The sequence below is a fragment of the Stegodyphus dumicola genome, chromosome 4, assembly GCF_044657685.1.
Source record: "Stegodyphus dumicola isolate Sdum_Otavi_A_Nest chromosome 4, ASM4465768v1".
Classification (NCBI taxonomy): domain Eukaryota; kingdom Metazoa; phylum Arthropoda; class Arachnida; order Araneae; family Eresidae; genus Stegodyphus; species Stegodyphus dumicola.
The window spans coordinates 193,322,589-193,334,969 of NC_140771.1; the positions used below are offsets into that span (position 1 = coordinate 193,322,589).

General features: G+C 33.4%; 1 protein-coding gene across 1 annotated transcript in view; it reads left to right on the forward strand.

The window, feature by feature from the left end:
• The window catches only part of LOC118203764 (choline/ethanolamine transporter flvcr2a-like), a 56,315-nt gene that overhangs the window by 12,467 nt on the left and 31,467 nt on the right, over positions 1-12,381 (forward strand). The window contains exons 2-3 of the mRNA XM_085815889.1: positions 5,280-5,458; positions 10,441-10,585. Of these exons, the coding sequence (XP_085672015.1) occupies positions 5,280-5,458; positions 10,441-10,585 (324 nt within the window). The remainder of the gene's footprint in view (positions 1-5,279; positions 5,459-10,440; positions 10,586-12,381) is intronic.

A 12,381-nucleotide genomic window follows, 5' to 3' on the forward strand; every position in this document is an offset into this window, starting at 1 on the left:
CTGTACTGAAATATTTATATCAATCAGTATTATTCATAAGTATACGCACAGAAGTGTTCTTCATTTAATCTCTTGAAATCAGAAACCTTTTTCTAATCTGATATTTTATTTTCAGTTGCGTACAAATGCAAACATTTAGTTCTTCAGTTTGTATATCCCTGGAGATAATCTCTATTTTAATATGAAAATCTCAGTCCATTTTTATCGAACTAGAGTCGAGCTTTCTTGTGCTTTATTCCTTAAAACGAATGCAAAGTTTTCCTAAATATAAGTTTTATGTATATCGGACGAAAGTGCAAAAAGTTAACTTTAGTAATTTTTTATGAAATTGGCAGATTTCTTTATTTTTATAAAATTGATTTCTTTAAAATAAAAAAGGTGAGAACATGGATATTTACTTTATTTAAAACATTTCTGTTATTGTAAATATATGTCAAAGACCAGTAGCCGGAAAAAATAAAGGCTGGGTAAAAATATTTTTGGCCGCAGTTGCATATGTGCGTGTGTGTGAATATATGTATGTATGTATATGTAGATATATATATTGATAGCAGTATTTATGTTTATCTAAATATTTTTTTCAGTTTATATTACTATCCATATTATTATTTATTAAAATTTATTAACCATAATCTAAGCAAATTTAAATATCATATTTAATTTGGAAGTAATGAATTGGCACACAAAAAATCAAAATTGTTAATTCATATAACTATTGTAGAAACCAAACAATAATGAGACAGCTGTTTCAGACTCTTCAGGCACACCAACGTAGTACAAAAAAAGAAATTCATCCAAAAATCACTTTTTATGCAAGAAAAATGCGAAAAATAAAGGCAAGTTACAACTCCCGGCACATCATCGGCAACGCATGGGAGTAACGAATAACGTAAAAGAAAAGATTGGTTGCTCAAATGCACAAATGTATGAAATTAATCTTAAATCATGCATTTCTATCAGTCCAATCGCTGCAGGCAGAAATGAACAACGCACCTTCCCAAATTTAACTTAATTAAAATAATTAAACAACAAACCGAAAACAAGAAGGAATCCAAAAATAGAAAATACAGTCCCAAAAATATTTTAAAATTTTTAATTTTTTTTTTTAAATTTGTAAACAAATAGTGTAATTTGGAACAATGTGTTCTTGGGATTAATTACATAACAGAATATGTTAAAAGCACAATAAAGGTGAATCCTGGATGCAAGGGAGCAACGAAAGGTTTTAGTTGGTTTCTTAGAATTAAAAGAATAGATGAACAAGACTAGTCCACCAAAAGAACAGCATGATGAGACCCACGATTGCTAACTTGACAATAATAGCTGATGCGACATATCAATCGGGTCTAATGGAAAGTAATCGGGTAATACTTTCCATTATATCCGTCACCAGACACTTGACTACGAGTCAATGCATTGCCTCATAGTAGGTACGGCCTGGGATGGAATCTCACACTCTAGAGGCTCCCATTGCGGTTGTGGGCCCACCAGCGGCCGAGCAGTAAAGTCGCTGAACACTGGTAGTTCGGTCCGAGGTTCGAATCCCGCAAACGGGCTGGCTGCATGGGCTTTTTCGTGGTTTTCCCCATGTGTAACGTTTATACGAGCCAGTTTCCCTTAGAAAGTCCTCCACCAAGGCATCCCTCCTCTTAGGCAGATAGCCCTCGAGGCTTTGCCATAATCACACACACACACACACCCATTGCGGTTGCTGTGTTTAACAGTTAAATTATCGTCAGGATTCCGTACATCACAATGCCGCACCATGATGGAAAGGGCCAAAGCTGCAGCCATGACGATAACCTCACGCATAGCTACATCAAGATAGGCCACAAAAACGATACGTAACGCTTTTAAGCGGATTAAATGCATTGCAGTTCTTATCCTTTTTAGTCCGCAGAGACGAGGATGAACGCAAATTTCTAACACAATGCAACTGATTTTTGTCACTGTCATAAAACTATCAGTTGACCAAAAACCAAAGTCTTGCACTGAGTGTAATATATAAACATGATAATCGTCTCAAAACGAAACTCTTAATCTACCTTTTGAAGTGAAACAACGAAAAATCAAGTATCGAGACTAATAGTCTTTTGGGCTTAAGAAAAAAGCTTTAGAAAATACATTTAATGCTAAACACTGAAAAATAAATGGAATTAAAACAGTTTTAGTTTGAAAAAGTATGATGAAATGTAATTTTTACATTAATATTTCTACGGCTAATTCAGAATACTTTGTATAAATGAGTCTTATGGATTTATGTTATAAGGTGAAGTAGTTTCCACTGGCAACGGCAAAGAATTCGGAAGATGAAATAAGTTAAGCTGTACTGTTGCAGACTATAGGATTGATTCCTGCAGGCTACAATGAGACTGAGTGAAATAGCAAAATAAATAAGTGAAATAGGCGTTTTAGTTAGTAAAAGAATAGCAAGAAATTAAACATTTTATCCAAAATTATCACGAAATGTGAAATTTCTGGAAAAAAAATTAATTAGCTGTAATTAAAAATTAAGTCCGCACCACATATTAGGTTTAAGTGTATTCACCAATACTTTTAAATATATTTCATATTCCAATCAATTTAATGCTAGATATAAAACCTGCTTGCATTTAAAATTTCTAGGCAATTTATACGTAAAATATCAACTTCCATGGGAAGTTGATATTTTACGTATAAATTGCCTAGAAATTTACATGTAAAGTCACTTGCTTAGCATAAATATACTAATTTACATATTTTCTTAAAGCAAGCAGGAAATAAGAAACCAAATACAATAAAGCTTTTCATACCTTCACTATTAATTCACATTAGTGCTGATAATTTACTCTAAAAAGTGTTTTAACAAAATATTATAATGAAGAAATAAAACTTAAACAAATTCCCTAAAATTCAGTGTTTGATAGCCTTCGCCAAAACAAATCTACTGATCTAAATGAAATTTCAAATACAAATAATTCAGGGAAGAATAAACCGTTTAAGCGCAGAACCAAGATGTTTGATCGAATATATTTCGTCACAGCACATGGCAATTCTGCATTCAAACGGGTTATTTGATCAAACGTTATAATCTCAAGAGCCTAAGTATAAAAGCTAAGTTCGAGCACAGAATCAGTTATGATTGTTCACTGCTGCTTCACTTAAATCTCTGAAAACTGTAAGGACGGCTCGACATCAAATTTGTGAAAATTACAATATGATGACCAAGTTGACAGACGCTTTATCGTTGCTCTAAAAGTTGGTTTTTCCATTAATCTATCTCTCACTTTATGGACTGAAAGAAAGAAAACCAGCGGTGTTCATGCTTGTGAATTGGGTATGACAAAATTCAGAGTCACATTTGCATGACACAAGCAAAAGGCCTTGCCTTTCTTTTATCCATTGTTATATGATGTATATTTGAGGTAAGCATAGGCTAATTATAGGACTACCTCAAATACCCCTCTAGTAATAACGTGCAGTATTATATGGCAAGCCTTATCCTTGGAATTTCGGAGAAAATATTAGACAGTTGGTCCACTGTGTTCCTGAACTTTAAAGTCTCATAAAACATCAGGATGTGGTTATAAACGATATGGTAGTTAGAGTTATAAGCTGCCAAATCATTAGATATGGTATGAATCTCGGAGAAAGCATGGAAGTTTGTAGATATATAATGTTTTAAGTGACATGTGAGCGTTTAAAATACCATTCAGTGGAAAGTTTCTTTGAAACGCTGTTGATAGGGAAAGAAAGTAAGAGACCTTTGGCTCCATTCTAGCCTTCTCTGTAAGCTGGAACGGAGTTGGACTCCGTCTCAGTTATCATGCAGAAACGTTGCTTTCTAGAGTTTGCCCAAGGATTTTATATCGTAAGTGCCAAGGCTTTAGTAATCTTATTAATCTTATCCGTAAACTTGGCTAATGATTCAACAAATTTCAATTTAGCACTCGCGTTTAAATTAAAACTGGTGCTTCAACATAATGAGTTTTATCTATTGGACATGTCTCATTATAAGCCTGCATAGAAATTTAGTACTCTAGTCGACCAGTTGGTTCATTGCGTTCTTGAGCATTACTGGTCGGTTAAACCTAAAGATAAAGCTTGCTTTCGAATCGAAACTAATATTTAAATATATCGTTTTCTTCCAACTTTATAATTATTTTATCTAACTCAACGACCCACTATTCTGGGATTTGTGATAATTCATTTGTTATATGCAATGTATGTATTAATTTTCATCCTGTTTAAAAACTCGTGGCCTTTTAGTCCAAAGGGATTGCATTGAATCACTATAAATGTCCGTTTCACTTTTCAAACTGTTGTCACTATATATTAGAGTCCTGCATTATGTTTGAAGAAATTAAATAATGAAATAATCTGTATAAATGTATGTGTATTCTCGCATTGTGATACGTCGTGATAAAACAACGGTACATACAGCCATCGAATTTTGAATGACATAATCCTCCTACGAATATGGGCATGTGGAAGACCAAATTTGAAATTTGGAATTTGTTATAAGATCGATTTCATATTTTGTAAAACTTTAACGAATTTTTGAGTAACGAACTCAACGATTTAAAGTGAGCAATGGCAACACTCTACGTGGGGGGGGGAACCTTTTTATCTCCAGCGCCGCACAACTGTGTATCGCAAACCCTAAGATAAGGTATGCTCAGTTTAAAATTATTTTACGACATAGCTATTGAACTGAATTTTATTATTTAAGGGCAAAGAACGTAATATTTAATAACTAAAGGTAACACACAAAACGTTAAAAAGCGCCCCTTTGGACGTAATTTAAAATCTGAAACCTTTCAGTTTTTTTCGGGGGGGGGCTGTTGTTACTATAATTATTCTTGTTTTTAAGAAACCACCATTCGCAGTGGCAATTAAATCTAAATCTCTTTCATCATTTTGATGTTCATTAGATTATAAATATAGTTATTTTTCTGACTGTAATTTTATGGTTTGAAATTATTTTCAAAGTTTCCTTTAAATCCAAATAGTGCAGAAATATTCTCATACTTTATTCAGCTCTACAAGGAAAAATAGAATTGAATTCGTGAAAACTGAGTTTACACTACGCAACATAAACAGTGATTACCAGTATAGATTTCAAATGAGAATCCTCAGTAAAAATTAAAACTTAACTTTTCATACAAACATTTTGCTTACATGCAAAAATAAATAGGGTTTCATGTGAGAAATGTGTTCTGGATTTTGATATAAATGTATTATAAATAATTCTTTAAAGAATTTTTTTATTATTTTCCTTTTTTTTTCTTTTGTTTTAGCATCAGCCTGTCAGTTTGCTACTTTAAACCCCAATCGATTCACTTATGCTATAGTAAGCATGCTCTTCACCTATTTATCCAGTGTTTTCATCCATTCTCTTCCGCCTTTCATCGCAGCCGTATGGTTTCCTAGCAACGAAGTATCACGTGCTTGTGCTGTCGGAATTTTTGGTAGTCAGGTAATATTACTTGGCTATTCATCCACTCCTATAATAATTTTAAAAATGGAATATTTCAAGTTTTGAAAATCCGTGATAGTGTATTTAACCAAACTTTGATACTATTATCACGGAATAACAAAAATGTTATTCTTATTGTAGTTTCTCTAGTAAATAATGTGAATATGCCATGGATTTTTATGCCTTCACACTTAATATACAATTTTATTTTGAATCATATCTAGAACCATGTTATGCATTAATTTTGAAGATACTGTGAAACTAATTTGGCCTCCAAATTACTTCCAAAAACTAAAATTGGGGGAAATTTAATTTTTATTATTTTGAGAACTGTGGCTATTCTATCAATTTCAATATTAGTCACTAGAGATTCTTTAGGTTATTTTGAAACAGGAGTACATGAAAAATGCGCAATTTCCTCGCTGGGACTCGAAACTGGACCTCTCAAATAAGCTTCGAGTGTGCTACCGTTACATCACGTAGGCATGCTGGACCAAGGACCAAGGCGTTCTTGTTACGGAGTACCTTTGCAACTAAATGCAATTACCTTTACATCTTCGTTAATAAATATGAAATGGATAAGAATGTTAAATATGGAAATTTGGTGTATTTATAACTATTTTAAACTTTAACTTAAACTGATGGTGCCGGACAAAATATTCAAAAAGAAAATATATTCATCATAACATTCACATATATTGAACAATCATCCTGGTCACGGCGTGATTGTTGAATATCAAAAAACAATTTAGTGTTTTAATTAGTAATGTTGAATATCTGAAAATTTAGGGTTTTAATGCTCTTTTAAAACTTTAACTTTGATTCATGGTGCCGGACACACTAACTCAAAAATATAATATAAAACATTCAAAACACATTCATATATCATATCGACATTCTTATAAACATTTGTATAGTGGTAGTACAATTTAACATTTTGGTTCGCAGTAACTGATACACTAAATTAAAGAAATGAAACATAAAATATATATCAAACACATTTATTAATTTCTAGAATATTCAAACATATGATAACTAGGTAAACTGATCAGTCCCCTACAAATTAACCTTAAGATGTAAATTAACATATTGATTTCAAATCTTACACTCATGTTAGGTGTACTAATTTTTTTAACATTACATTACGTAACTCACAATTTAGTTGGATGTACCAATTTTCTAATTATTCGTTTACAGGTATATTTAAATAACTTTTCATTACTTAAATCTTCAAATCATTTCGTTTACAAGTACATTAATATAACGACTCATTATTTAGTTCTTCTAACTTTAAGTATTTATTCCCTTTAAGAACACTGATAATTTCCACATCGATTAATTAATTTAAGTAATTGCTGAAATTTCAACAAACATTAAAATGACGACTCTTGCTTGAGTATTAAGATAATTATTAAAGTAAAACAAATGAAAAAACAAATCACTCACGGGGGAAGTCCATCCCGCACACTCCCTTAACTCGGGAATACCTTTGTAAACTGATTAATAAGGTGATTTGACAGCTCCACAGATCGTCCAGCGTCCAAAGTTTACTCGAGCACCACATTATTCCTGCTGTCCTTTATTCACAAAATCATCGTTAATGGAGACAGACAGATCGTGCGAATTTTAAAGATGTCTTGGTTGAAACACCACTGAAGCTGTCCTTACAATTAATAAATTCCAGAGCATGGAAGAATGGAAAAAATCGACGCAGCTGACACAGGCAGAATAAACAGCATCGAACACCTTAGACGGACCCTACACGAGTCTCTTTCATTCTGGAAGCCTCGAAACCCACCAAAAACGTAGAGCACCTTTGGAACAAAATCTAATTAGGAAGTCAAAGTCGGTAAAAACAGGAATACCACATCAGGATATCAGGATCACCAAGAAAATCTGCAGTACAATTCTTGGAACAAGAGAATCGAAATTCTCTGCTGAGCTCTACGCCTTATGCCAACACAAATTCTCTCCAGCTAAACGCCTAGAGAAAATCATACCCCCTGGTTCACGCGGTTCGCGAGAGCAAGACCCGAAGAGTCAAGCCCCCACTTTTTTTCCTTTTCCCTTCTTCTTCAAAAATCAGAATCCGAATGCACTCTAGCCTGGTGCAAGCACCCAGGAAATCTCGGTTTCTCCACCTCTGTGAGTTCATAGGCTTTCAAAAATCATAAAATTAAAATCACACCAATGCCGGAATTTTTACGTTATCTAAACTGAGAAAATGACACACCCATGACGAATCAAACACCAGAAAATCTGACAATTCAATCCGAAAAACATCTGTACACACAACGTGAGGGAAAAAATGGACCACCCAACTAACAAGCGAAACTAAGCTTTACGAGAATCCAGTTACCTAAACTTAGTACACCCCCCACTGTTTTGAAGTTTGCAAAACTACAACTTTAACAAAGCGACAGGAAGACGATTTTCGTTTCAAACACCATTAGTAACAGGCGACAACACAACACCCTACTGCCTCCATTGTTAGTAAAAAGGCCGTAAAACCAATCAACCAGATGTGTTTCCTTGCAACCGTCTCTCGCCTTTGTTACAATTCCTACTCAAGAATAACGAGTTAAATAAAACCTTAAGAGCTTAAGAATACTTTTTCTAGATTAAAATACACATGAATACAAATAAAAATATTAGAATAATAATAACTTAAAACACATATTAATAATTAAAATACGCGACATAACAAGAAAGAGCATACGCTAAAGAAATGAAAAGAAAAGCCGACGGGTTAATTTAAAGATAATAAGAGATCGATAAAAAAGTCCTCTTTCATGGGCTAGCCGCAAAGAGAGGAGCAATTAGCCCCCGCGGCAAGTAGCATAGGAGTTAAGAGAAAATGGCATGGTGGAATTAGGAGAAAGTACTTTATATACTTCCCCTTTTAAAGTACAGCTGAGAAGAAGAGGACCGAATCGCCAACTCCTGGTGGTGACGAGTTATCGTCTGCCACCTTTTAGTTATGACGTCACTGTAGAGTCATTAGGTTATTTTGAAGGAGGAGTACATGAAACATGAGCAGTGCCCTTGCCGGGACTCGAAGCCATCCCTCTCGAATATACGCACTGAATGTGCTATCGTCACACCACGAAGGCATGCTGGAAGGAGGAAGAAAATACTTTATATCTACATAAGCACGGCAAATTCCATAAAAATTGATATCAAGGGCACATTAATGAGTTAAAATTTAATTTTCAGAGTTATTTTTCAGTGTCATCAGTTTTGATCCTAAGCTGTTAAAATTTCTTCCATAAATGTTCCATAAATATAATATTTTTTCAATAAAACTTTCGAAATAAATTTCATTTAAATATTTGAGATGAGCTGTATAAAGTGCAGAAATTATTCTCTAGTTTTTTGTTTTTGAACAATTAGAGCAATTAAAACATACATTTTTGAAATGACCAAAATAAAGAGAAGCTACATGATACGACAAGCAAGTCAAAGACTTCCTTACGGAATATGAACAGAATATATATTATATTGTGAATATTATAACCAACAATATATATGTACTGTTTATACTTTTGAAAGTTTTCCCAAAACTACATGGTCATATATTTATTAAATAGGTGTCCATGTGAATATATAAATATTTCACATCTGTCCGTGTAAAAACAGAAAATTGATCAAAAATTAGCAAAAACATTGTAAATAACACATATATACATATATACGGTACTTTCATATTATCCCGTCGAGCATGAAATTTAGCTACTATCGAACCAGGAAAGTCGGCGGAGATCCGGCCAAAGTTGTGAAAATCGTTTCTCTGGAATTCTGAGGAAAATGACACCACTTTCTTTAATAAACAATCAATAGTCTAATCGCTTCATGTAAAACGTACCGTTGATTTACACAGGTTTGTTAGGTCCTCCGAATTAATGGGAAACCCTGTTTAGAATGCTAGGAGTATAAACTTGTCGCAAATAACTATTCCGATCTCTGATTGTTTTGTCAACCATGTTCAGCTGACCATATCGTGCCCACATATACACACGTTTTTAATAGTAAAATTACATAGCTTTGAAAATAATCTACTATTTTCTGTTCTCTAGAAGACTGCTCCTAGATTGTAATTACATTTTTTTCAAAATGCAAGAACAAATACAGAGTAACAGTTAATTTATATGTTTATTCATAAAAACTATACATGCCTTCTCGAGACTCAATAAAGGTTACATCAAACGAAAGTCCAAATTATTATTACGTAACGCTTACCCATAAGTGGCGCGAAATCGAGCTGCTTGGCGACAGCTTCACAGTCGACAGGAAAAGGCGTTAAGTACCATATTTATTGATTACTGTTTTATAAAATTTTAAATTTATATTAAAGTTTTTCAGGGAAACGTAGTTACAACATGTGTGCAATAATTCTATTATAGCCCTCCTTACCCAAAAAGCGCTGAGATTATCGTAATAGCTTAACTAACAAAATATTAAAAAATACATAGCAAAATTATTTACTTCTTTCTCAGTTTGTGGAATATTTCCATCATTGTATAGCATCAAAAGCATTTTCTCAAACCAAGGTATTCAGCTGTTTAACCTTTAAGCTTTTAATTTTAAGCATGTTATCTTTCTTTTGGGTGGACTGCTTTAAACTCGTAAACCAGCTCGAAATTCTGGCTGTGAGTGACTATGGTTAAAACCGCTGCCATTCGGCTATAGTTTGCGATATGAGTTGGAGCCGTTTAAATAGTGTATTTTTAGGAAAAGGAAATATCTCTAAAATTCCTCTAAAAAAATATGCGTCCACATTTGGCATCATGAAGATATAGAACAAAATTTTAAAACAGCAGCTAGGGGGGGGGACCCTAAAAATAGACTTACGAGACAACGACCAAGTACAAATTTCTATTTGAATTTGGTGGCACGAACGATTTTATGTATATATCACAAAGGTTTTGTAGATGAATAAAATTATTAGCTTATATGTAATAACAATTTGCACCTTTTTTCAGCTTGGCGGTGCTTGTGGATTTCTTCTTACTCCTTTTATGGTATTCAGTGACTGTTCAAGGAAAGATCTGATTGAAAACGGCAAGTTTAATGTGGCATTGATCCTTACGACAGCGAACATTGGAATGCTAGTCTTGACAGTTTTAAGTATGATCACATTTTCTTTTTTGTTTCAATTCACTATACAGAGTGAGCAAGAAGTCTGTCCTTGATATCAAAACTTTTATACAAAATGGTCGCAAAAGATAGAAGTGTGAAATGTGTATAAAATACTTAGTCCTATTAATAAAGTTATTTCACCATGTAGTTGATGGTGCCGAGGAATAGTTAGTAACGAAAAGGCGTCGATGAAAGTAAAACGCTGACTGTTTTTGTGGAATCATTAAATTAAATAGCCTATCAACGGAGATTTGGAAGTTTGTAAGAATGCAATTCTGAGATGTTAAGAAGGACGTAAGAAATTTATATAAAATTTTTAAAGGAACTGGCATCATTGGTGACCTTCCAAGAAGTGGCAGGTTCACAATAAGTGATGTGATTGTTGACAACGTTTCTGAATTGCATATAGGGCATATCAAGGACCGAGTCTTTGCCTCACGAGTTCATGATAATGATACACTGAAGGCTGGCCTTCAGTGTATCAAAATACGGTGTTAAATATTGCAGAGGGAAGAATGCATGGCAAGGTCTGTAATATCGATTTGATTACAAAGCGGCATTACCAAGCTACAAAGGGGCGCAAGTTGGAACTTACTACAGTTTGGCATTTTATAATAGGCATTTAAAGGCCGTTGCAAGACCTGCTAAATTTGCGATCATAACACAAGTCGTCATCGTCGTCCAGAACTTATTTGATCCACCTTATCTGAGACTGTAGTTTAACTGAGCATTCATTCGCGCGCTTTTCATTAAAGCGAAAGACTCTCTGAAGGGAAATGAAGTAGTAAAAAATAATTATAGGAAGGTCAGATTGCCTATTGTAGTTGTCATTCCTATGGTTACGAGACAACGACCGGAGGAGAAAATAGCATTGAAGTTCCTGTCATAATGTAATAGACTATAAAGTTGTACTGTTCGCTAAAAAAATTTTAAAAAAAAAACTTTAATTACTGTAGCAGCTTGCTACATTGCGGAAGCAGTTTCCGCTAATTTTGTTGAGATATTCAATTCGATTTACCTCTGTCCATAACAGAGTTTTGGGCATAAAACTCGACATTTTTAATGAAGTAAAAATAATTATTGTTTAACAAAGTAAAAACAATATTTTAAACAAATGTCTTATCCTAATCCTAAATCTTTGTGCCAGTCTTTTAAAAATGCAAGTGCATCCAGTTTCAGTTGCATGGAAGTAGTTCTTTTGAAGGCCTGTGTTAGAAAAGAACAGAATTATATTTATTCATACAATATCAGCATATACAGGAATAAAATTAAGTTTCGTTACATATACTTTGCAGAGTCATACACTCTTGGAAGGTAAAATTACGCAAACGTAAAACAGTTGTACTACAATGATCAAAAGATATCAGGAATAGTTCCATATCGTTCAAGGTTTTAAAATATGGGGCAATATTTTTTATATCCTCTTCAGGTGATATCCTTTGATTGCAACATATTTAAGTTAATATTTTCTGACAAAATTTGACAAATAGTTTCAAGTCATTTTCATAAAACATCTTCAAAACTCGAAACGAAATCTCAGGGTATCATAGTAATTAATGCGGAACTTAAGGATCTATATTTGTTTTATTTTTTCATTCACATTAATTTCATTCACAGACAAACATTCACTATCAATAATTCCACTGTGAAAAGGTACATTATCGTGATGCATAACCCATTTGTTATCTCACAGCAGTTCAGGTAATTTTCTACAGAATGTTTCATGAAAACACCGAAAAAAAGTCTAATAGCTTTCCTTGCTCTCATTTTAACTAGTAAATTGA